Here is a 25777-nt window from a genome sequence, read left to right on the forward strand (position 1 = left end):
TAACCATATTGAGTAATGCAAGAAAGTAATGTACCTGATATATAAAAAAGCACTAAAAATGACGAAGAATAACTTATGCTGATCTGTAACATTTCGTATTGAGAATTTGTACATGCAGATAACTACCTTTATTGAAACGTGTGATAGTATGTTTTTTGTGGAAGATGCAGATAAAAATATCGCACGTATGTGCATCTCATTTTAATGAAAGAAAAAAAACTCAAAGAAAAATAACGATATTGGCTAGATTATCTGAGAATATAAAAAGGTACGTAAATTTGTTTGGTAATAAATATCTTGATTTTCTTTTTATCAACCCAGTTCTTACAAGATGTATCAGGGTGTGAACCGACTTGTATGTATTACCAGTGTTGATCCAGTATCTAGAATCGGGAGGTAAAAAGGGCTCCACGTTCATGTGATAGCATCAGTTGATGCCCTGATGTATAAACTTTATAAGTCTGTAAACTGGTATCTCACTACGTCGAATAACATTAGTATATCTTTTAGTTGTTTTGATGCCATCATCATCACTAAAATATTTATATTTGGAACATAGATGATTATCAGATGATAACTTGAGGCGTCATTAAAAGTACAAACATTTGATTTGAATTTATATGCTGTGGGGTTTTTTTAATTGATCTTAACACTGAAAGCGCAATATTTTTACGTCTTTAATTTTCTGGGATAAAAGATCCTGGTCCAGTGTTATGTTGTTGATGTTGGAATAGAAAGAAATACGCCTAGGATCCATTGAATGACAATGCATATATATACTTGTATACCTCAAAAAAAATATTAAAACTTCGGTATCCGCCAATCTTTGTAGTCATTCTCCCATTTTCCATTTTCTTCTTCTCGACATGCGATACTTTAATAGTATACTGTACAATCGCTATGAAAGTAACAAGTATTCGTCGTTGTTAAATTGTAATGGATGTGTGTGGAGGAATTACCGTAACAAATATTAAAATCTCTGAAAATCTAAAAAGAAAGTGCGATAGCCGAATCTGTCATATACACTGTGGGAGGCTGTCAGAAGCGGCATTTAAAGTGTACAGCTTTTATGGTCTTGCGTAACATCTTTCTTAAAAAATCAAGTAAAATATAAGAAATTCACCAAAAATTTAAATTGGTGTATGCTTTTAATTTCCAGTTCACTGATCAAACGTGAGGACCCAGCTGTGGTAGTTTTACCAGCGAACGGAACGGAAAGTGACTATATGGCTCTTCTGCATACCGACGTCGATAAATTCCTTAATGGAGAGAGCACTCAACACAGTCATCGTGACGACGAGTTCAAGGAAACTGACATCGACGACAGCGATGAGGGACTGACCAAACAAACAGAATCAAAAATAGACATTTCTCCCGATTGTCAAGTAAGATACTGTTTAATCAATTAATTAAATAAGATAATATCTGATCTCAAAACTTCTAACAAACAAATGGCCCTGTATGGACTTCCTGTAATTTTATCATTTGATGGTGCTTGATAACTTTAATTACATTTCCTGACCAGACAATAATAATCTATCTGTCTGTAATTAAGACGTTTAACAATACAGTAATGATCGCTAGAACACTAGATAAGAACAGTTTGAATCCGCCCCCGGCAGGATCACGCCTTAGTGCTATATGACAATTTGGTCAAGGCTATATTACCCAGAGTATAACTCCTTGTTTCCGACCCTTCAGCCCGGGGCATTAGTTCCGGTATTTACTGTTGACATGTTTAATTCTATAAACAAATTAGCGAACGTCTGTGTGAGAGAAAACAGTCCTTTGATTGACAGTTGTAACAAGAATTTCACATTATCTCCCTTACTTATCTTTTGTCAACAATACACATCTGATAATATCTGGGGGAAAAGTGACCCAACAGATGTTTACCAAACAGAAGAAATGATTTTTTGCAAATGTATATTCTTCATTTCTGTCTTAAAAGCGATTTAGAATCGATTAATAATATTTATATTTTATCCATTTTCGAAGAGAAAGTAACCTATTTAAACTGGTGAAAACGAATTGAAAGCGAGTACATTTACATAATTTAAAAGATATTATTATTGCGCAATGAATGCCATCTCAAATTTCCTGTTTGATAACATCAAAACACCTCAGTGAAAATCAGCCCTTCAAACCAGACATATCTGCAAATGGAAATGTGAAATCTATAAACAGAAATCTTGTATTATCATAGGATACTATGCACGGACGATTCTTGTGAATCAGTGTAAAAAAAGTACTTATCTATATAGACACAACATATAAGAAGAAGCTGTCTCAGGTTGTTATAACTAACCACACACATTACTAGTATAGGTTACACATCAGACTCGGAATAGACTATACAAAACAACAGACTGTTTTACGTTTTGACCAAGACAAAGGTTAAAAAAATAAAGTACTGACTTCCACGAATTACATCTTCTAACCTAAAAATATTTGTGATGCTTGCACAAGCGTAGATGTATATATTTCAATTCAATATTCTAATTTTAAGAAACATATGCCATCAGTTATACACAATATGACAAAATATTTGAAGATGGTTTCATTATATATTACGTATAGAGATTCACAGGACAATAACTACATACACAAATAAAATTTGTTTACAGACAGTTGAATAAACAAATTAATTGACGACACAATGATGGGACCATACATATATATGTATACATCTGTATTATAGACAGGTAAACATGCGCCTGTGAGTAAAACTATCACAACAGCGTGTAAAATCTGGCAGTCATATATCACACTTAACCATCACGTAACCGAACAATAACCAAGCTTTCTCCTCACAACTTCAAACATTCCGTATTCATTGTTGCATTTAGAAATGAATTTGAAATAAAAGGTTCTTACATGATCACCAGAAAAAATGACCTGACAGCATTACACTGATTTATTGGACATATGTACCTGTATAGTATATAACGATACCATTTTTATCTTCTACATAGGGTGATTATCATGTTTTTGTAGTAATAAAGCATGGTAAATAGGTGGTTATGAAATGCTATAAATTATTGGACAGGGCGTATATTTCTTAATAATCAATTTCAAGTATCTTGCAAAAGCCAACTGTTTTTATTTGATCAAATTATTGTAATTATCTGTCAATTACTTTTTTCACAGACTGAGGAAAGCCAAACCATGTCTTTGGAAGGTGACCCGTTGGAAGACACCCCGCTTCTTGAAGCTACAGCTGAGGATGCCTTGAGCGATGCGCGGATGGAGACAACCGCGTCACCTACGTCATGCTCGGTTCCTTCCGCAAGTCCACCAGCCTATCCGGCAGAGAGTGCGTCTGTAAGTCCGGAACACCTTGTACAATTGGTGCCCTCAGGCGAGGAGGTCTCGCTTTATAAGGACTGCACACCCGTAACTCACGCAATTACTTCAATTAGCAGCGTAGAGGTAAAAACAGTTGACACTGTGTCTGCGGAGACTTCCCAATATAGTGACACTTCGGACACTAACACCACTGACCAGCCAAAGACTAACGGTGTTACCAAAAGAATTTCTAAGGCATTGAACGAGAAAATTTTAAAGAAACTGAATCAACAAACAATGGTTAATAACGGTAATAACTGTGCTATGGCGGCAGTATCGTCAGCTTCTTGTATCAATGGCTATGTACACGATTCTCAGCCCAGTATGCATGTGGGTAATAACTTACCTCTATATCCAGTAAAAACCGAAATATTACCGGACTATTCTCATTTGAACGGGAACGTTTCGCCAGTGGATGACACTTTATCTATTTTACCGTTAAATACGGCCATAGCAACGTCCGGCATAACCGACCATATGGCGCAGAGCGCTCCCTCCTCCGTGTTATGTGATACCATGTCGGCGCTCCAGATGCCAGTGAACACCTCGGCGCTTCAACAGCAGCAGCAACAGGCCGGTCAGTACACGTATTCACAAAGTGTTCAACCTGTGCAAATCATCCACAACGTACACACGACCTACCAGTCGAACATTAATACTAACTCACAGGCAACTCACAACGTGACGCCAGTCCGACAAAATTCCTATCCTCCATCTTACCCCAGTGCTAATGGGTACATGTACCCTGCGCTGAGCAGCCCCCCGTCGGAGGGGCAGGCCCCGGAGAGAGATTCCATGCTCGAGCGCTACATTCAACAGCAGCAATACTTCCACGAGAATCAACAGATGTACCCGTATGTGATCAAAGACAATCAAAATTACGCCATGAAGTCGCCGGATAGTGGCTACCAAGAGCCCTGTCTCTCTCCGAACAACGTGAAAGCCATCGTGAGTATTTATAAAGTATTTCATTCTCAATTTGATAAAAATGCTTCTAAGAAAATTCCATTTCGTCGCCGGAGATCTTCTTTCAAAGTTCAATATTCCATAGGAAACGTGTCATGTTCAATGCGGTAGGTATTGTAGTGTTTTGCTCTGTCCCAGTAACAACCATACACTGTCATTTGGATGTGATACACGTGAAACATTATTTTTGATAAAAATAAATACACTTTGGTGGAGAGGGGCTTTTACTAGAGAAAGGTATGAAATTAATGGATGCAGGTGTTTGGTGAGGCGTGTGCAATGCAGCAAAATACTTATACAATATTGGTGCTAAAAAAGGATAATTTATGTTTCCGTTTAATTCAAATGTGTCATCAATTCAGAAGTTTGTGTGATCGCTCCCTATTCTAGGGCAAACGCTGAATCATAATGGTTTATTACATACTATTGTGCATTGGAGCAATAAGCGACCTTTTAAGACTTTTATATGGTCTGGTGTATAGAGAACCCTGATTGGCTTGCAAAACAAATCTTTTAATCTTAAAATTATTTACAGTCGTTCATATCACCATCACGTGACAGGTGTCGCATATTTATAACTTTTATTTACTTTTGTATCTAACTTACACACGAATTCACGATATGAACGATTGAGAATAGGACTAATGATTAAGGGAGTAGATATCTGGATTTTTTCCTTTAGATAAGATGTTATCCATACTTAATATCACTAAATTAAGATTTGTGTGAAGCTATATCGATACACAGAACATCATAAATTACTTTTTTGGCGTGTACCAAATGGCCTTCAAGAACTGTCGGTGAAAATATATAGGTTGGTAGGAGGACCTAGTCAGTAATGCAGTTCAAATTTTCATTATTTTTATATACTATCCACGGATACTGCGAAAAAATATTTTTTACCTGAATAAAATCAGTAGCGATAGTCATTTTTTTATTTCATTTTATCTATTTATTATTATCCTTTTTTTGTTAGTCACACGTCTTATCGACAAAACAAAAGCATTCTGTAGCCTACAGGTAAAATAAATATTGACAATGTATAGAGATATGTAGACACTAAGAACTCCTAATTAATTCCTTAATCGTATTAATCCACCAGGTAAGTATTGATCGGTGTGATATGAAGGAGGTTTGAGCCGCGGGCCTTTAGGGCGCCGACAGGGTAGATAATCACTACAATGGCCTTCACCATTCTTTTATTGTTTGGTAATCATTGTTTATTAGTCGACAGCGTCGGACACTAGCCGCCCGAGGATATCACACTCTATTGTCTTTCACTTAGCATACTAGCGTTTGATTCTGTTGTTTGTACGATTGTTACATGATAATTGATATAATTACGATGATTATGTTTTCTTTGTCGCGGAAATACAACCCTTTAGAGTAAACAATTCTCGTGTCATTCTGCAAGACTCCGTGGGAAATATTTCAATATCGAGTCAAATTCTCTTGGAGTATATTATTTCTTTTAAAAAGATATATATGTTTAGTACAATCGAACTTTAATAACTAACTAGCTATTTATCTAAACGAGGAAAAAATATGGTTTCAATTGAATTATGTTAGAAAACTGCATTATCCAAACTAATACCAGATTTCGTATGATCATCATTCTCCTCGGTATTACAGGCTTATAAGGATGGGAATTCTAACTATCAAGAAGGTACCACTAATGGAGCAACTGCCGGACAAAAACGGAGACGAAAATCAGCTACAACAACCAACTATTCATCGAAAGGATGTGCCTTCTGGCCCGGAAATGATAAAGTTAATTACAGCACGACAATCCCCAAACTGTAAGTTAACATTAATTACCGTATATGTCTTATTTATGCACTGTTTTAAGTACATTTGTATTAAATATTTATATTCAACAATAGAAACGAAAGTGTAATAATATTTTTGTCTCTCCATGCGTCTGTCCACTTATTGACGTGATCCGTCCGTCCGTACAACTTTCCAGTATCCGTGATGTATTTTGGCTCAATGTACCATTCCATTTTTTATAAGGAGTTATTGCCCTTGTCCAGATGCAGACATGTGTTTTGGTTTAAATTCTTTGAAAGTTGTTTCGAAATTGCATGGCATTATATTTTATCCCTGCTATGTATTAATACTCCAATATGATGATTAGGAGGTATGAAATATCATAAGTTACGGTTCACTTTGGTTTAAAATGTAGCGCAGTACATTAATATATTTATATATTTAGAGACAGCAGGCAAGTCTTATTCTGGTTATTGATATACACAAGTGTTAGTTTTTATTTTTTTATCTGAATTACAAACAGCATACATTACCATTTTATATAAGCATTCGTATTTCATTTTAAAGTACACGTTATCTTGTTCATAAGAATATTTTTTGGTGACTATGCTAATTTGATTTTAAAAATGTTCCAAATCTTTCAAACAAAGTATTTGTGTATATAAATGTTAAAGTACGTGTAGTATCTAAAGGATGAATACCATTAAAAATCACAACCAGGAAACTTTCATACATATGCAATTTGATAGTTTAATTAAACAGGCCCCGTGTAATATTGAAACATGCAGTCGCGACCATTTCTATGCTTCGCCATTGATATGCTTGCAAAGCCGACAGAGGCGGAATAGAAATCTAGATATGCGTCGCTGTCAAATAGCATGGTGGCATGTTTTTTTTTTATAAAAAAGTTATCAATCTTTCAACGAATTATAAAAAAAAACACTGCCGAATGATATATCCGTGTGAGGGCAAGATATCGTCGGTGTCATACAAACGGGAAACATAACCGTATTCTCATGATTTATTAAGATTGTATTATAAGGAAAACAACATTCAAAAAATAGGTTGACCTTAAAGTTACTGACGAGACCTTGACAACGGCGTCATTTTTCAGGTGTTGTCAAATTTAATTGCCAAACTTTTAACCCGGCTGATAAGTGCAAGGTGAACGTGTTACTAATGCTTTCTTAAGTTTCTGAAAAAAACAATGGTTTCGAATTTTAAATCATTTTTAAATGTTCATTCAATTTTTTCGTAACATCTGCAGTTGACAACCAAATACGTCTTAAATCAGCACAAATCAGTTTTGAGGTGAAATTGTATACTTGAAAAACTGATTAAGTTCTCGCCCATATTATAACTCTGAATCAGTAAGCCAAGGCACGGATAAAAACATTTCTTTGAAAAACATGACATTAGGAAATGCCGATCTCGGGTGTTATTTTGTTGTTTTTTTCATTAATTCTTTATAATGTGATGTTTTATATATTGTGGTGCACCTGAAACGCTGAGTCAACACGTGCGATACTACCACAGAGTGTGTGGTCGCTCTGATTTAATAAGTGTTGACGCTGAAAACATACCATACTTACATAACACGCCGCATTGATGTTTATTTATAGGTAAACATGCTGCACATAACTAATTCTAACGTTACAACAAAAACGGTTTTTAATACAAAGAGGTTTCTGAACTGTTGATTTCTAATAATGTAAAAATTACTCCAGATGTAGTTCAACACCAAGCACCTCCTGTTGTTACATTACCTATCTCGTGAAATAAAATGGATTTATATTATTGTATGTGCTTATTTTGCTGACTCAATCGTGAATTACATGTTTAGTAAATAATAATCTTACTACAGGGAGTTGAATACAACTGGTTACAAATATACCATGGAGACTCCAATTTCTACATCTGTACGAGTTGAAGAGGACCGAATCACATACCTAAACAAAGGTAAAAATGAATTTCTATTCCGGAACATCGGTAGTTATTCACCTGTTTAGTGGTTGCCTCTAAACCCCTTAGTGGTAAAAACAATTAACAAATAGGGATGTCTGGCACATATCTTTTTTTCATACCTATAGTATCAAGATCTTATGTTTAACTCTCGAAAAACTTTATCATTTTAATAAAATTCTCTAGTTTTCACTTCCATCTTCAGTAAATTAAAAAACATCAAACATATATTTTTATTTCAATTTTTTCCTGTTTTACGTAATACAGAATTGATGACGATTTATACGCTCTGTATAATGTACGTTTGTTTCAGGACAATATTACGGTCTCACACTGGAGTTTAACGCTGACAGAATTCCTCAGTGTCAGATGGCTAAGGTAGGATATGCAACATTGTCATTTCAATAATATGTCATTCCAGGCAATATTTGAACTAATTCTTGTTAACAGATGTTCAGTACAAATGAGGTTGATAGTCATATTTATCATCGTTATCTTTTCAGTCGGTTATTATGGTTGTATTCCGTGATGACAAGTCATTAGAGGATGAGAGAAAAGCATGGGAATTTTGGCATTCGAGACAGCACAGCTACAAACAACGAGTCTTAGATATAGGTATGTGACAACACTGTCTACAAACGTTCACATGTAGCCCCCTGAATATTAACAAACAGATGTTTGTCACTAACGAAACCACGTGTAATCTATTCATTATTTTTAAAAGGGAGTGTAAATATATTACATAACTACCTAAATTTATCACCAATTTCTACATGCATGCAGACACAACTTTGAGACATTTGACACTAAGTCAGTAACTGAATGCAGACGTATGATAATGAAAGACAAACGTTTAAAAAATCTTTAAAAGTAGTTCAAAATGTTGTCTATTTCAAACAACTCCACCTTAGCACGTGCTTAATTACCTCGAGTTAAGTATGAAATAATTTTATTTGAAGTGCAGGTATCGCTGCCTGGTCGTTCAGTAACATGTCGAGGTGTTTGTGTGAGACAGTTGATGTATGACATATCGCTGTTGGATCTTTATTGATATTGCATGTCTCATAAACAATCTAACTACTGCTACAAACAGTTTCATTTTCATTCATCTGAGTTTGATTGCGATTTACTACTCACATTAAACATGTAAATCAGTTTAAGATTAAGAAGTCAGATTGTTTTGAAAGATGTGAAATATATATATGATAGAGTATCACAAATGCTGTCGGTAGGATATTCAATATCTCTTACACTTTTGACCCGTATAAAATGTGTAATGCCCCTTATCCTCTCCTCGTATTAACTTTCCTCCCGTTTAGATACTGACAGAAACTAATAAATCCCGTTGCTCCCATCTTTTGTTGTCGTTTTTATGGCGATGTTGAATGTGCTTTTTCTCTATTATAACATCATAAACTTGTAGAGGGCGATGAATTTACTCTGATCGTACGCTCTCTGAGATGCTTTCTTATTCAAATCTATTTAGTTAAAAGATTTTATCATGCGTAACCTGACTTCAAATTCATAAACGCCAGTTCTGTAGGCGTTTAAATACTCTTATGATATGTTTTGAAATATCAATAATTTCATGAATGCTGATTTTGAATTTGTAAAAGGACGTGATGAAATGGTCTGCATACATTGAAACCTTTACTCCTGATCAACCTCTGATAGATATCCTGTTTGTTTGATCGGGAATGTTCCAACACTGTGTGATTCTGAACCTATGAGACGATATCAACCTTTGTATTTAAAGAATGTTAATGTATTTCTTCAATTCATTGTGATGTTTTCTAACTCTAGACACCAAGGACAGCCAAGGCATCCTTCCCAGTAGTATAACAGAAGTAGCTTTCAACGCGGTCGCGGTGAAATGGAACCCACGTGACTCGCCAGTTAAGGTGTGTACCGAAATGGTAACAGGCGTCAAGTTCTTATGAGTGAATCATCACTTGCTTCCTGTAAATTATTATAAAATTATCTGATATAATCAATAAGTATATATCCTTGACATGTGATCTCGGAAATGTTTTTATTTCCTTATATTAATTTAACATATTGAATTTCATAACAAAATCAAAGAATCATGAGTGCATCTTTGAATATTTGATCGTTTCCTTTATTAGGTGAATATTGCCGTCCACTGTCTGAGTACAGACTTCAGTAACCAGAAAGGAGTCAAGGTTAGTCAAACATAACACCACATCGTCCGATTACAGAAAAGGGAGTCAAAACAGTTATTACTACAGACAACACGATCCATTGTCATTCAATACTTTGCCGTGTTTTTCTCAAACGTCTATTTGATGACAGCTTCACGCTGATTTATTGATTTAACATTAAAACTTTATAATGTAAGTCATCTGTTATCAAATGTTAAACATTGAATGTTAATTATTAAATACCAGAAGGAATAAAGCCCACAGTCGACCCCTCCAATCTGTAGTGTTTAGTACGTTAGCCTTGTCTTGCGTTTCATTCTCAATATTAAAGACTTATTCCCTGTTGGGCTTGTGCTTTTTCCTGTTGAAGACTTTCACGATAAGTCAATAGTTTTTTTTATACTTAAGACATTAATTGCCCCCAACCTCACAAACTACAAGTATAGTTTCCAGTTGATCTTAGTAGTGAAACCTTCACAAGCTAATGTAAATACGCTTAATATTGACAGAAGAGCACGATAAACCGTATACTGAGAGTACAGCAAATTTACTTTTAAAAACCCAAATATTCGAATTATTACTCAACAAACACGTCCTGTTGCAAGGGATAAAATAAATAGTTTTAAAAGAAGGAAGTTGATTTTGGTAGAACGGTTTCCTGCTGTACTTGATATCTCGATAGGTTTACGGGCAGATTTAAATCTGGTGTCAGTCTTCATCTAATCTCATAACTATTGTTGTTTATGCCAAGTAATTAATTAATACATTAACATCAAAAGGTTAAACCTTATTACATATTTACATTAAACATTTTATCCCTGTCAGGTTATCATTTTATTAACATATATATTTTTTTTCAGGGATTCCCCCTCCACATTCAGATAGATACATTCGAGAATCACAAAGACCCTTACCCTGTCCACCGCGGTTACTGTCAAATCAAAGTATTCTGTGACAAGGTAAGCATGACCTCTGACCCAGTCCACGTAATTATTGCCTTTGGTGTTAAATTTTTATGGCGTCCAATTTGCATAATGTTATCATAATTTATTAATCATATATACACAACAGAGTCTCTGTTCTTGTTCTGTAATTGCCCGCGTATCTACCACGCAACTTCTGAAGCTTGTAACTGTTTGATTACAATAGGACAATGACAACAAAATTAATGATTCACAGTGATTACCACACATCTCCTGTATAATTATATCGAATTGTCGGCCATGAATTAATTAACCTTCTCTTTGACAAGTAATACTTTATATATTTGGCTATGCATTGATCATGTATTGTCTTCATTTCTTTGGCTTCATATCATATTACTTGTGTGTGTTCAGGGTGCGGAGAGAAAGACAAGGGATGAAGACAGACGACGAACAAACCGAGCAAAGTGTGATGTATCCCACTCCTCATGTAAGTATTAGCTTGTTCAAAGGACACTTTATCGTACGTGCGTGTAAAGAGTTTTAATGATCATTACCGTCTTAGTCAATTTACTGCTTGATAAATACAACGTAAATTGATACCTAGCCTTCGATATTCAATGAGTTTTGGTTCATTTCTAATACCAGCGATGCTGTTATAAATCAGCTATCAGAACACTGCCAATAATACAGACATATATCAATTTTTTCCCTATATTTCAACATTTTTTGATGATTTTCTTTTCAGCACGGAAGCGAAATGAGCAGGAGGTATACTGGCCCCCATGTGAAAGATCGGAATTTTATTCCATGGCAGAGACACAAACGTTTCCAGTCCTCTTCACGCCCGCCAATGACCAAGAGGAATCCACTAAGGTATCCGTCCGATTGATGAGATATTGTAATCCTAACTAAAATCGAAAAACAGGGGTCAAGATAAAGTATGGCAAAAATACGACATTCTGTAAAATTGAAAGGGAATATATTTTTACCAAGTACGCATGCGTTGCTTTGTTATTTCCGGTTCAATGTTCGATAGTTTAGGAAGACATGCACGTAGCAAAACATAATAGCCGAATTTAATTATTCTTTTTGAATAAATTTACTCGGCTATATAAATTCTTCTTCTTCTATCTATTGCATCTATATCACATGTTGATAGAAAACTTTCCCATCATTAATACAAAGAATTACACCCATCCTACTTCAGTTATTGTCAGTTTATAGAAACATGTCTCCATTTTGATGTTAATCTCATTTTAATGACTTTGTTTTCTAGTCGAGCCCTGTCAATGGTCTTCTGCAAGATGACGATGGAAACTCAAGGTAATTATAATAAAATAGGTCGTGAAAATTTGTATTAAACTCATATTCAGACAATTGAATTTGGAGTAATGTTAAAAACCATATATGGTCATAGACTAAATGTAAACTTCACGTGACCATAACATGTGCACCGTTAAACACGGCGAGAACAGAAGTTTTCTCACTTTTATTACACCAGATATATATACACTTGTAACCAGTCCAGGAAAAAATTCCCGAAAAGATGTTTGTTGTAGTAAATTACACGCTTTCGGATAAAATGAAAGTAGAATTGTGTATGGCTCACTGCATGTCTGACTCCTTTGTTGACAGTCTCAACAGCACAGGTGATTGTCTGGATGACGCCATGTATCCCTTGGCAAAGCGACAGAGACGTGACTCCTATGGGCAATACATGGATTACCCAAAAAGTAAATTGCTTATTTTACTTACCGAAAGTTCCGTTTTAATTTCTGTCTAGAATTTCTTTAAACAATCCGATGGAAATGGACATGTATTAAGATCTTGAACGATATTTAAAAATTTAAGTCTTTAAGGTAGATGACATATATTAGCCGGATAGATAAATTAATGACTTAACTTGTGTCTAATATTTTTGCTAATACACTTGGCAATAAAATATGTTTAGATTAATGACAATTGATTAAATTCTGAAATTCATTCTTCTCTGTCCAATAGTGTATAGATTGTGAATAATCGCGGTACCAATGAAATTTGTTCAGTTATATTCCTTCAGTACGTCCGTCATGTTGTGCTAATAATACTTGCTTACCTAAAGGTCTTGTGTACGTCCGCAGTGCTAATAATACTTGTTTACTTACAGTCCTTCTGTACGTCCGAGAGCAACACGAAACTGTCTTCACCGCTCTAATGTTACGAACACCAACGCTACAAGGCTTGCTACAAGCGGTAAGTACTATTTGGAGAGGAAACGCTGCAATATGTTCATCAGAAATGATAATAAAGATCTAATATGTCAATGAATAATAATTCTATATGTTGAATACCTATTTGATACATACTTTGTTTATGTTATATTTGTTTGTGTATTACAGGTACAGGAGAAATACAACGTAGCAGCTTCCAAGGTCAAAAGTACATACAAACGATCAAAGAAAGGGTATGTTTAATTCATACTGTACATTTTATATCGTTTATTTTAATTATCAAGATTAATTGACTTATGGATTAAATACACAGCTATTGACCTATTTTGATGTTACTTCCATACTGATTTTCAATACTTTTGATACCTGGCATCGCTAAAGCGACCTAGAATGACGAGAGAGCTGTTCGCTCAGCTACTTACTGAGATTTCTTTGTACAATCATTTATCAGTGTTTCCTTTATGTGTCTTACAGAATCCTAGTGAGAATGGACGACAACATCGTACGACACTATTCCCACGAATCCACATTCATGATCGAACTTAATGAAATCAACGAAGACAAAGATTATGAAGTGATACTAACAGAAATAGACCCAAATTAAAGTGACCGATAGTGCCCAGGTGATATACCACAACAGTCCCCCGACTGTCCCCGCCAATCCGTTCCCGCCGACGACGAGAAGGACGCCGAAGCTCTTTGATCTCAGGAATCAGCCAATGGACACAAAGTAATTCATATTGATGAGTTAAGACAATTTTGTACTTATTGGACTGAATATTCGTTCATGTTACGTCACATCGGAACAGCAGCAAGGCTCAGCAGCAATCATTCCACAAAAAGCATAATACAGAGTCAAGCAATACAAAGAAGGGGATCAGCAACGTGAATATTTATACTAGTCAAACGTGTGTGTGACCTGCTGATGGACCCAATAATCAAACGATGTAGTGACGCATACAAGTAGTATATACTTTAACCCAATAATGACACATATCAAGATAACACATATCATCCGATTTGACCATTCCATACCCATACTTCGAATTGTCTCAATTTGTTATCGTGTGTTTCTTCATGTTTATTGTTACTTATGTTCGTATATATTTGTAATCATAGCAGATATGTACCATAAGATTTATAAATATCTCACAAATTGTTGCATATGAATATGAAGCTACAAAAAGTTATATATTATATATATATTATATACATATATTTGATTGAAATATGTTGTTGAAATGTTATTTGTAAAAGAAATATTTGAATACTCATAATACATGTCACAAAATTTGAAAACAAAAGTATGTCTCTTCTGTTTTATTGACGACTTTTTTTTAGTTTTATTTGACTTGAAAATAATAATATTGATGTTGTAAGAAGTTAACCAGCTTTCCAAGTTCCTATTTCAATTTCAAAGAAAAATATTACGTCAAAAAATCCCGAAAATTTACGATTCTTTGTTTCTGCATATTGTATAAATAAATCAGTTGATTATTCTTTAGTTCCCTCAAAGTATAGAAATAGCTTGGTCAGGGGAACGCTTTCTTTTTATGGGTAAATCGATTAAGCGTTGAGTTTATCTCCAAAGTCTTAATGAAAAAAAGAAAAATATGTTTAAAAGTTTATGTTTTGAAAGAATATGTATTTTTGGTAAAGCTGAAGGATCATGGTACAAATGTAAGAAAGATGATGTGTATATTGTAGGTGACTTATGTTAGAAATGCAGTGATTCATACTCAGGATTAATAGACGGGAATCAAACTTACTTCAAAAATCCAAAAAGTGTTCTGTCAGAATGAAACGTTCTGATCTAACAAACTCCGTGTGTATGAGTCACTCGAAAATTATTTTGTTAAATATTGTTTGTGAAATCCATTTCATTCCGTAGATTTTTTTATGTAGATGATAGTAAGATATTGATCCGGTCGGTTAGTTGTATTAAGATTATATTTCTACATATCTTAGCATGTATTTTTGAGTCAGACATTCTAAGCAGTGTATGGTCTCTAACGCCATTAGCATCTGCTTAGTTGAAAAGTGTTTGCAAAAGAGTGTAATTTCAGCATATGTCGACATAGTGTTGACTATGTGTGTTAGAATATGTTGACATAGTGTTGACTATGTGTTAGAAGATGTTGACATTACTTTCAGCATATGTCGACATAGTGTTGACTATGTGTGTTAGAATGTGTTGATATTTTCAGCATATGATGTCGACATAGTGTTGACTATGTATGTTAGAATATGTTGATATTTTCAGCATATGATGTCGACATGGTGTTGACTATGTGTATTAGAAGATGTTGACATAGTGTTGACTATGTGTTAAAAGATGTTGACATTACTTTTAGCATATGATGTTGACATAGTGTTGACTATGTGTGTTATAATATGTTAACATTGACTCCAGCATTTGTCGACAAGGTGTTGACTATGTGTGTTAGAATATGTTAACATTGACTCCAGCATTTGTCGACAAGGTGTTGACTATTTGTGTTAGAATATTTTAACATTACTTTCAGCATTTGTCGACATGATGTTGACTATGTGTTAGAATAAGTTAATATCACAAACCAAAACACACTGACGTAGTGTTGACGTTGGACGTGAGAATAGGACACGGTCAGACCAGTACGTACGAGATACAGTAGATTAACCAGTAGTTGTGAAAAATTGTAATGTTTACATATCATTAATTCAATGTTAGATTGGAGATTTTTTCCCAGCATTGTGAAATATTTTTTGAGGAATCACAAATAAGCAATTCATTTTAATTATGCATACCAACAAACCAAGTATTATTTTTGTCTTCATTCTGTTATGGTCCGCAGCATAATTGGGAATGGTGGATATGTGTTTCTGTTCAAAATGAGTAATTCTTTTCATAATATTTTTTTTTTGAAGCTGATGTATATCACATTATACTTAAACCATTCCTTTGATGTGGTTTTCCTTCCGATAACCCTTGTGTACTCTTCTTCTGTTCAGTAAGAGTTTATTTCACATTATTTATGCATACCGAAATCTTAAAAGCATCCGTCTATTAAACATAACGTCCTTTACTTTTTATGGTGTTTACTCGATATAATGTCCACTTTAAATTCAAAACTCCAAGATAAGTACTGATTATTGCCATTGTGCTCTCCATTATACACTGATTGCATACTAAACAACGACTGCCGGGCAACCTGCATAATCAACATATCGATATATATCAATGTGCAATGCAATTTACAGAGTCAATGATGCGGAACGGTCGGTAGTTAGGAGTAAGGTAGAAGTCTTCGCCCGTTATTGTGTGAATTGAATGTATCATATAATCACAATAACAATTGGCACGTTATATTGATAATGTTCGTTTCCATAAAAAAATAGTTTTTGACGTCATAGTTTATAAAAGCACATTGTTATCATTGCTGAAAATTTATTTGTTGACGAGAAAATATAATTGAACCTGCTATGAATCTATAAATTTTCTCTGTCTTTATTAAAGATTAGATAGACATAAGAACGGGAATATTTAATGTTTTTTATGTCAACGTTTTTTTAAGTGTCATATGCTGGCAGCATACGTCGCCTGGAAAGTGCTAGTAGTATGTAGGCCGTTTAAATTTAAAGCGACTGGTCGGTATATGGGACGGCACGACCCTGCAACTGAAATAACTAATGAATTGAAATTTAGATCAGCAAAACAGTTTATTCAATGATACAATGAAGTAGATCTAAACGATATAGGTTTAAGTAAATGAAAATGTATATCTCAGCTGCGCATTGATAGACCTATATAATGCCAAAATGACTTATACTGTTATGTAGAAGGCTATCTTCTTTTGATATATGGTAGTGTTTTCTACACCCAATGGTTCTCATTTAATTTGATATCGTGCTATAATTAGAGTTCTATGATTCATGAGACAGTAATTACAGGACGTCTTGTTTGTGTCTCCTTCATTTGGTAAATTATGCGCTACTGATTATTAGGTGTTACTATGTACAGGCCAGTATTATTATCATCCCAGCGAAATTTGTGTCATTTCTTATTTTAGATTTAAAGGTGGTCACCGCGAGTAGAAAGTTTAGTTTGTCTATACAACTCATTTCATACATTATTCCATTAATATCCAGAAAATTACTAATTACATAGCTAATAAAGGAACTTGTCAGGCTGACTAAGTACGTGTAACAGCTATATCAAGCCTTCGAATCACATGATGCTTTGTGTATAATCTTGGCCGAAAGAAAATTTTGTGTATTGTAGTATTGTATCTCTAACCTATACAATGGAAGGGGCAATGACCTCGAGATATTTATAGGATTTGCCTTTGCATATGATCCAGATTCATCTCCCACATTTTGATGCACATTTCAATTGGTTTGTGTTGTCTCGTTTTCGATACACATCGCCCCTGTAGTGTTCTAAAAAGTTTGAGATCGCGCTATTTTTAGAAAAGTATTCGCCTGGTCATGCTGGACACCCGATCGTCCAAAATGGTAAAGAAAACAGCGAAAGGCCTCTGAGAGTAATGACCATTTAAGTGGTGACCACCTTTAATATCACACTAAATTATGACATAGATAGTTTTGTTAATTGCGAAATATGCGAAATTGTCATTTAAATTCATTACATCGCTTTACCTAAAATGTCACGGGTGTCCTCATAATAATTCTATATTCAGACTTACATATATTTCTATGCCAGTGTCCCCACTATGCCTTACCAGTGACGAGTGTCCCAAGGATAACTACTAGTGTTCCTAGAGCACTAAGTATCTTACCAGTGACCACTCAAAATCTATACATCAGTGTCTTCATAATATCGATACACCAATGTCCCCACAGTATCTTTATATACATCTGTTCTCATGATGCCCCTTAATGTCTGGTTATGTAGCAAGGCACCAAGTATAGTATATACAAACCAATGTTTGTATTTTGATTGATGTAAATGCGTTATTTCTCGTGTTAAAAGCTGTTCAGTAATCATTGACGAGATTATCCGATGCAAAACATATTAAATGATTTTTGTCAGTGCATAATAAATAATCCTCCATATTCCATGGCTGAACACGTCTCAAATATTTTATTTTAGATATTTTACTTTGTTGACATGTGAAATGTATACAAACAATAATAAAACGTTATTTACAATACAATTAATCTGACCTCATTTGTTCTTTCTGGTACTTTATCATTAACACAACTGATAACCTCAAACAGCTGATACACCCGCTGTTTTACATCTGAGAAAATATCGATTCTGTATAAAGATCGGCAAATGTCCAAAGCCAGCGTATCCAGACAACGACAAAGTCATGTTGGCGTATCCAGGCAATCGCAAAAAAATCATGTTGGCGTATCCAGGCAATCGCAAAAAAAATCATGTTGGCGTATCCGGGCAATAGTAAAAATCATGGCAACAGCAAAAATCATGTTGGCGTATCCGAGCAATAGTAAAAATCATGGTGGCGTATCCGGACAATAGTAAAAATCATGTGGTCATATCAGGGCAATAGAAAAAATCATGTTGGCGTATCCGGGCAATAGTAAAAATCATGTTGGCGTATCAGGGCAATAATAAAAACATGTTGGCGTATCCGGGCAATAGAAAAAATATTGTTGGCATATTAGGGCAATAGTAAAAATCATGTTGACGTATCAAGGCAATAGAAAAAATATTGTTGGCGTATCAGGGCAATAATAAAAACATGTTGGCGTATCCGGGCAATAGAAGAAAAATTGTTGGCATATTAGGGCAATAGTAAAAATCATGTTGGAGTATCCGAGCAATAGTAAAAATCATATTGGCGTATCCGAATATTTGTAAAGTCATGTTGACATGGCAAAGACAAAGGTCATGTTGATGTATCGACAAAACAAATCTAAACAGGAGAAAAAAATCATGTTGGCGTATCCACACAACGGGAAAATGTCATATTAACCTGTCTAGACATCGGCAAAGACAATTTTGATGTATCCACGCATCGACATAAGTCATGCTAACATAACCTGACAACGACAAAAGTCATATTGACATATCTACACAATGACACTACAGATGTCATGTTATCGCATTTAGACAACAGCAAGTGTCATGTTGACGTATCCTCACAACACCAAAAGTCATGTTGGCTTATCTAAACAACAGCAAAATCATTTTGACATATCTACATAACAGCTATGGATTTGTTGTCGTATCTATACAGAAGCAAAAATCATGCTGACACATCCAGACCATAGCAAAAATTATGTTGGCACACCAAGACCACAGCAAAAGTCATGTTGACACACCCAGACCACAGCAAAAGTAATGCTGGCACACCCAGATCACAGCAAAAGTAATGTTGGCACACCCAGACCACAGCAAAAATCATGTTGGCACACCCAGACAACAGCAAAAGTAATGTTAGCACACCCAGATCACAGCAAAAGTCATGTTGGCACACCCAGACCAAAGCAAAAAGCATGTTGGCACACCCAGACCACAGCAAAAGTAATGTTGGCACACCCAGACCACAGCAAAAGTAATGTTGGCACACCCAGACCACAGCAAAAGTCATGTTGGCACACTCAGATCACAGCAAAAGTCATGTTGGCACACCCAGACCACAGCAAAAAGCATGTTGGCACACCCAGACCACAGCAAAAGTAATGTTGGCACACCCAGATCACAGCAAAAGTCATGTTATTGCATTGAGACAATAGGAAAAGCCAGGTTGATGTATCCACACAACAGTTGAGGATTTGGTGACGCATCTCCACAGCAGCAAATGTCATTGTAACTTATCTAGACAACGACAAAAGTCATGTTGACGTATCCACACAATGACACTACAGATGTCATGTTATCGCATTTAGACAACAGCAAGTGTCATGTTGACGTATCCTCACAACACCAAAAGTCATGTTGGCTTATCTAAACAACAGCAAAATCATTTTGACATATCTACATAACAGCTATGGATTTGTTGTCGTATCTATACAGAAGCAAAAATCATGCTGACACATCCAGACCATAGCAAAAATTATGTTGGCACACCAAGACCACAGCAAAAGTCATGTTGACACACCCAGACCACAGCAAAAGTAATGCTGGCACACCCAGATCACAGCAAAAGTAATGTTGGCACACCCAGACCACAGCAAAAATCATGTTGGCACACCCAGACAACAGCAAAAGTAATGTTAGCACACCCAGATCACAGCAAAAGTCATGTTGGCACACCCAGACCAAAGCAAAAAGCATGTTGGCACACCCAGACCACAGCAAAAGTAATGTTGGCACACCCAGACCACAGCAAAAGTAATGTTGGCACACCCAGACCACAGCAAAAGTCATGTTGGCACACTCAGATCACAGCAAAAGTCATGTTGGCACACCCAGACCACAGCAAAAAGCATGTTGGCACACCCAGACCACAGCAAAAGTAATGTTGGCACACCCAGATCACAGCAAAAGTCATGTTATTGCATTGAGACAATAGGAAAAGCCAGGTTGATGTATCCACACAACAGTTGAGGATTTGGTGACGCATCTCCACAGCAGCAAATGTCATTGTAACTTATCTAGACAACGACAAAAGTCATGTTGACGTATCCACACAATGACACTACAGATGTCATGTTATCGCATTTAGACAACAGCAAGTGTCATGTTGACGTATCCTCACAACACCAAAAGTCATGTTGGCTTATCTAAACAACAGCAAAATCATTTTGACATATCTACATAACAGCTATGGATTTGTTGTCGTATCTATACAGAAGCAAAAATCATGCTGACACATCCAGACCATAGCAAAAATTATGTTGGCACACCAAGACCACAGCAAAAGTCATGTTGACACACCCAGACCACAGCAAAAGTAATGCTGGCACACCCAGATCACAGCAAAAGTAATGTTGGCACACCCAGACCACAGCAAAAATCATGTTGGCACACCCAGACAACAGCAAAAGTAATGTTAGCACACCCAGATCACAGCAAAAGTCATGTTGGCACACCCAGACCAAAGCAAAAAGCATGTTGGCACACCCAGACCACAGCAAAAGTAATGTTGGCACACCCAGACCACAGCAAAAGTAATGTTGGCACACCCAGACCACAGCAAAAGTCATGTTGGCACACTCAGATCACAGCAAAAGTCATGTTGGCACACCCAGACCACAGCAAAAGTCATGTTGGCACACTCAGATCACAGCAAAAGTCATGTTGGCACACCCAGACCACAGCAAAAAGCATGTTGGCACACCCAGACCACAGCAAAAGTAATGTTGGCACACCCAGATCACAGCAAAAGTCATGTTATTGCATTGAGACAATAGGAAAAGCCAGGTTGATGTATCCACACAACAGTTGAGGATTTGGTGACGCATCTCCACAGCAGCAAATGTCATTGTAACTTATCTAGACAACGACAAAAGTCATGTTGACGTATCCACACAATGTCCTATGTTGATGTGTCTTTACATCACCGTAAGTCATGTGTTGATGTAGCCATACAAAGGCAGTGATATTATGCTGTTACCTTTTTGCTTTTTCGACGGGAAGTGAAAAAAAAACTATATGTTTTGAGTTTCCTTGCCAACGCGTGGGTTTTCTATGATTACCCCGGTATCCACGGTACTTCGATATCCTCGGTACTCTGGTAGTCACCTTAAGTAAGATCTCATTAGAGCTTTGAGCTACACTTTTAACATTAACAATTAGACAGATTAACGATAGGATGCTCTCCGACATGTAACATAAAACCAAAAGCAAACTGGAAACGCTGATTACATACAGAGATGACGAATACATTCATGAAACAAAATATCCAATTAGAAGAGTTATTGAATAAGCTCTGTCTGGTGTGATTAACAAGTAACAATGCACGATTGGTTTCTGTTGCAAACGCTCAATACTACAACGGTAAATGTGTGGTTATGACAGGATCGGTTATACTGTCAATGTTACCATTTTAGTGCAATTGACACACAGATCAGAATTCTCCCTGTTGACATGTATTTGCCAAATATGTCCGTTCAAGTGACATAAAGCGAAGACTTACAGAAACGCTATTCCTCATTAAGATGTTTTTTTATTCCTTTCGGACGATCTAATTGAAAGAGGTATGCTTAAATATATATCAGTTATTAGATGAAAAGGACAAAGCACATTGTTGTGTTGTTTTTAAAGAGTAAAAGACAACTGTATACAATCCAGCCACAGAAACATTTGTCAAATAGATTGACAAATTTGAAAATTATCTACCTTCCAAATATTCTTCAAAAAATGAAAAAAAAAATTCTTTCCCCAGGTCTGCTTGAAAGCAAAGTGCCTGGTTTCTTTTGAAAACATCAAATTAATGAATATTGCAAAATTCATTGCCATACGGGGCAAGTGAACCTTACGTCTAGATTTTGACATTTTTCTATACGAGTACTTTGGATTTTGCTCAGTTGCCTCCTAGCTTTTAAAAGGTGCGGTTTCCAGCAATGCTAATTACCCATAGAGGTCGGCCTAAACATTTATTCACTCAACGATACACCAATTTAATCAATCACACACTTGCCTAGTTAATTAATTACGTAATTATATTACCAATTTATGAACGCCTACTGTCACAAAATTGATAAAAAATAATTAATCATTTTAACGAAACAGGAAAGTTCTTACCATAAACTAAATTCCAAAATTCTAAATTAGAAAGTCACCGCCAACATTATTTATTTTTTTCTGAACGAATGAAATTTTCAATGTCTTCAATATTCATTTCATTCAAAATTATTTAGAATAAAGATGGCTTTATTTCTTGCCTAAGGATCGAAACTTCACCATTTGTGTAAAGTGTTGATTTTTGGCTTTTATATGTATCACCCAAGTAATATGTTGAACGATAGAGGACATAGGAGACTGTCACGATCACGTGCATTCCAAGTGTCGTATTGGTGTATTTGTATGTTGTGTGACGTTGTGTCCCGTATCGTGTTGTGGCGCGACGGCTGTTCCGTAGTTGGTAAGTGAGACGCACGAGCTGGAGCCATGACAGTGTTCTATCGGGCCGTGTCGTCCCTTCGATGATATCGGACACGGATATCATACAGACCGTGGTAAGTATTATTTACTGTTTATTTCTACTAGTACGATAATTGAATAAGGGTGTATTTTGTTTATGTGTCCTTGGAATGTTAGTCATGCATTATTTCATGTGCGGTCCAATCATGCGTATCATTGAATGTTTTGTTATTGTTTGTAATAATCTTATGCTTGTTATTCAAACTGTACTCCCAAATACAAACATGTACACTAAGTCAGGATAAGGTATTTAGAAGGCATTTAGGCGTTATAGGTATATTTATTAAACTTTATTAAACTTCAGTGCTAATGTTATTTTATTGTATGGAAGACCATAGGGATCATATGATTATTCTGTAAGGGCATGGACCGGCACCTGTAAGGGCTGGGCAGTCGTTAATGTGGTCAATTACATTAACTGTATTAATTATCTGATTTATATGTACTGTTTGAATACTTAGATATTATTTGTATAACTTACATCTTGAAATAGGTCAGGGTTGACAGGAGTTTGTAATGGGAGCTAACTTGGTTGACCTGTGGGACCAGTAGCTGACGCCCTAAATGTTTACCTTGTGGTTGTCGCATGACCGATTCATGGAGCGGAGTTACGCCGTGTTCGAGGAACAAAGTGGTATATTCATGTCTTGATATGGTGACGCCGACTTGCTGCGTGTGAGTGTTAGCCTTCAATTTAGCCGCCACGTGAGGCTGTGCAGACAGACCAGTGCGCTAGCCTGTGTCTCTCCATACCTTTTCGAGATCATTGTGGAACAGACAGCTCCTGCGGAAGTCACTCTGCTCTGTCCACCCTGATTTAACCAGCGCTGTGGTTAGTCGCTAGAACTGACAATTGACTTTATGGTGAGAGAAAGTGTGTGTTGAGTGAGTGTAGGGGATTGACTTATGTTGTATAGATATTGTTTTGTAGTGATTTGGTTGTTTATAAATTCTTCAATCTTGTAAGTTGTTGCTATTGTGTTTTCTTTTCCCTTAATCGAGACCAACCTCGCGTTCCCACGTTACAGAGACCACCCTGTTACACTCTATTAATATATAACAACCCCTAGCACGCATACAAGCAATGCCGACATGTCCTTGAATGGCTATATCTGTTAATTATATTCAGGACGTTGAATACAATATATTATATGACAGATAGTTAATATACAAATCTTACAAATCGTCCAACAATATATTATATACCCTATATTCCCCAACAGCAATTGTTCTATTGAACTACTTTCTATACTTTCTACTCAGACGTTAAACACCTAAGTCAGTAACTTTCTCACAGAGAGAAGTATATGTGTAGGTTCGGCTTGTAAAGTTATCTTTAGGAGAAACATTAAAACAAAGAAATCTGCAAGAATAAGGCTCCCCCAGCACAATTGGTTGTTTGATGTTTTAAAAGCAGATGGCAATAAATAACTCTGATCAAGAGATTGGTATATGTGCTTTGTGTTTTAAGAATTAAGAGAAAAGAAAACCACAACCTGGTGGTCAATACGTTGGTTTTGATGATGATACGTGGCGAAACATCCCATTATTATCCATAGAGGATCTATTTTATGGCCAGTCTTCCCACGCAAAATGCACACTATGCATGAAGAGATTTTATCAAAAATCGACCATATTTTACAGGCGCGCAAAACACCAAATCATCTTTTATCACAAGCTGCTGTGCCGTATTTGTTCGCATCATAGGGAAAAATCTTCTTTTACTCTGCGTATTCTCTCTCAGGATCATGCAAATTGTAAAGTCTGGACTGGCCAGACAAGTTTCTAAAAATTTTATTGTTCATCCTCTATTTGCTCTTTTACACTACAAACAAAAATGTAGTCAAGCATATCATGGAAACAGTTTTCAACTCTTTCTAATATGTCAGTCTTCAGAAATCAAAAACATTTAATTCCATAATAAAAGCATAAGAAGTAATCATTGTTCATTGAATGTGAACATCTTCCAAGAAAAATGTTCTGGAGCACAACACAGTGTTCTAAGAGGCATTCCTCGGACAGCGGGCGACTGTCATGCTTGGCTGTACTTATTTCTTTATTCCTAAGAGCTCTGATCACAAGCTCCAAAGAATATCCAGCTGTGATCAGAAGAAGGAGAACTATTAGAAGTTCATGAGCATAGTCCTGCCTGATGGTTACATTCTGGACACACGACCTTTTGCTGGAAGCGATAATGATGCGAAGATTACAAAAGTCATAGTGGATAGTCTCTCCTGGCTTGAGAAAAATGACCGTTGTTGTTGGTCGATGATTTAGGGATGTTTTACCAGATTTGGAATCACATGGTTTTACAATAAATATGCCGTCTTATATAAAACCTGGCCATACTCTACTTGACAACCCATACGCTAACAA

General features: G+C 35.9%; 1 protein-coding gene across 1 annotated transcript in view; it reads left to right on the top strand.

The window, feature by feature from the left end:
• LOC132553472 (grainyhead-like protein 1 homolog) overlaps positions 1-13948 on the top strand; it is a 33000-nt gene extending 19052 nt beyond the window's left edge. The window contains exons 4-19 of the mRNA XM_060217722.1: positions 1160-1385; positions 3151-4296; positions 5947-6113; positions 7949-8043; positions 8360-8424; positions 8550-8661; positions 9850-9947; positions 10173-10229; positions 11069-11167; positions 11546-11621; positions 11880-12007; positions 12411-12457; positions 12770-12867; positions 13281-13366; positions 13513-13577; positions 13819-13948. Of these exons, the coding sequence (XP_060073705.1) occupies positions 1160-1385; positions 3151-4296; positions 5947-6113; positions 7949-8043; positions 8360-8424; positions 8550-8661; positions 9850-9947; positions 10173-10229; positions 11069-11167; positions 11546-11621; positions 11880-12007; positions 12411-12457; positions 12770-12867; positions 13281-13366; positions 13513-13577; positions 13819-13948 (2695 nt within the window). The remainder of the gene's footprint in view (positions 1-1159; positions 1386-3150; positions 4297-5946; positions 6114-7948; positions 8044-8359; positions 8425-8549; positions 8662-9849; positions 9948-10172; positions 10230-11068; positions 11168-11545; positions 11622-11879; positions 12008-12410; positions 12458-12769; positions 12868-13280; positions 13367-13512; positions 13578-13818) is intronic.
• Positions 13949-25777: the final 11829 nt, after the last annotated feature.

Source organism: Ylistrum balloti, unplaced genomic scaffold (genome assembly GCF_031769215.1).
Source record: "Ylistrum balloti isolate Yb309-2 unplaced genomic scaffold, AGI_CSIRO_Ybal_v1 Utg370330, whole genome shotgun sequence".
Taxonomy (NCBI): Eukaryota; Metazoa; Mollusca; class Bivalvia; order Pectinida; family Pectinidae; genus Ylistrum; species Ylistrum balloti.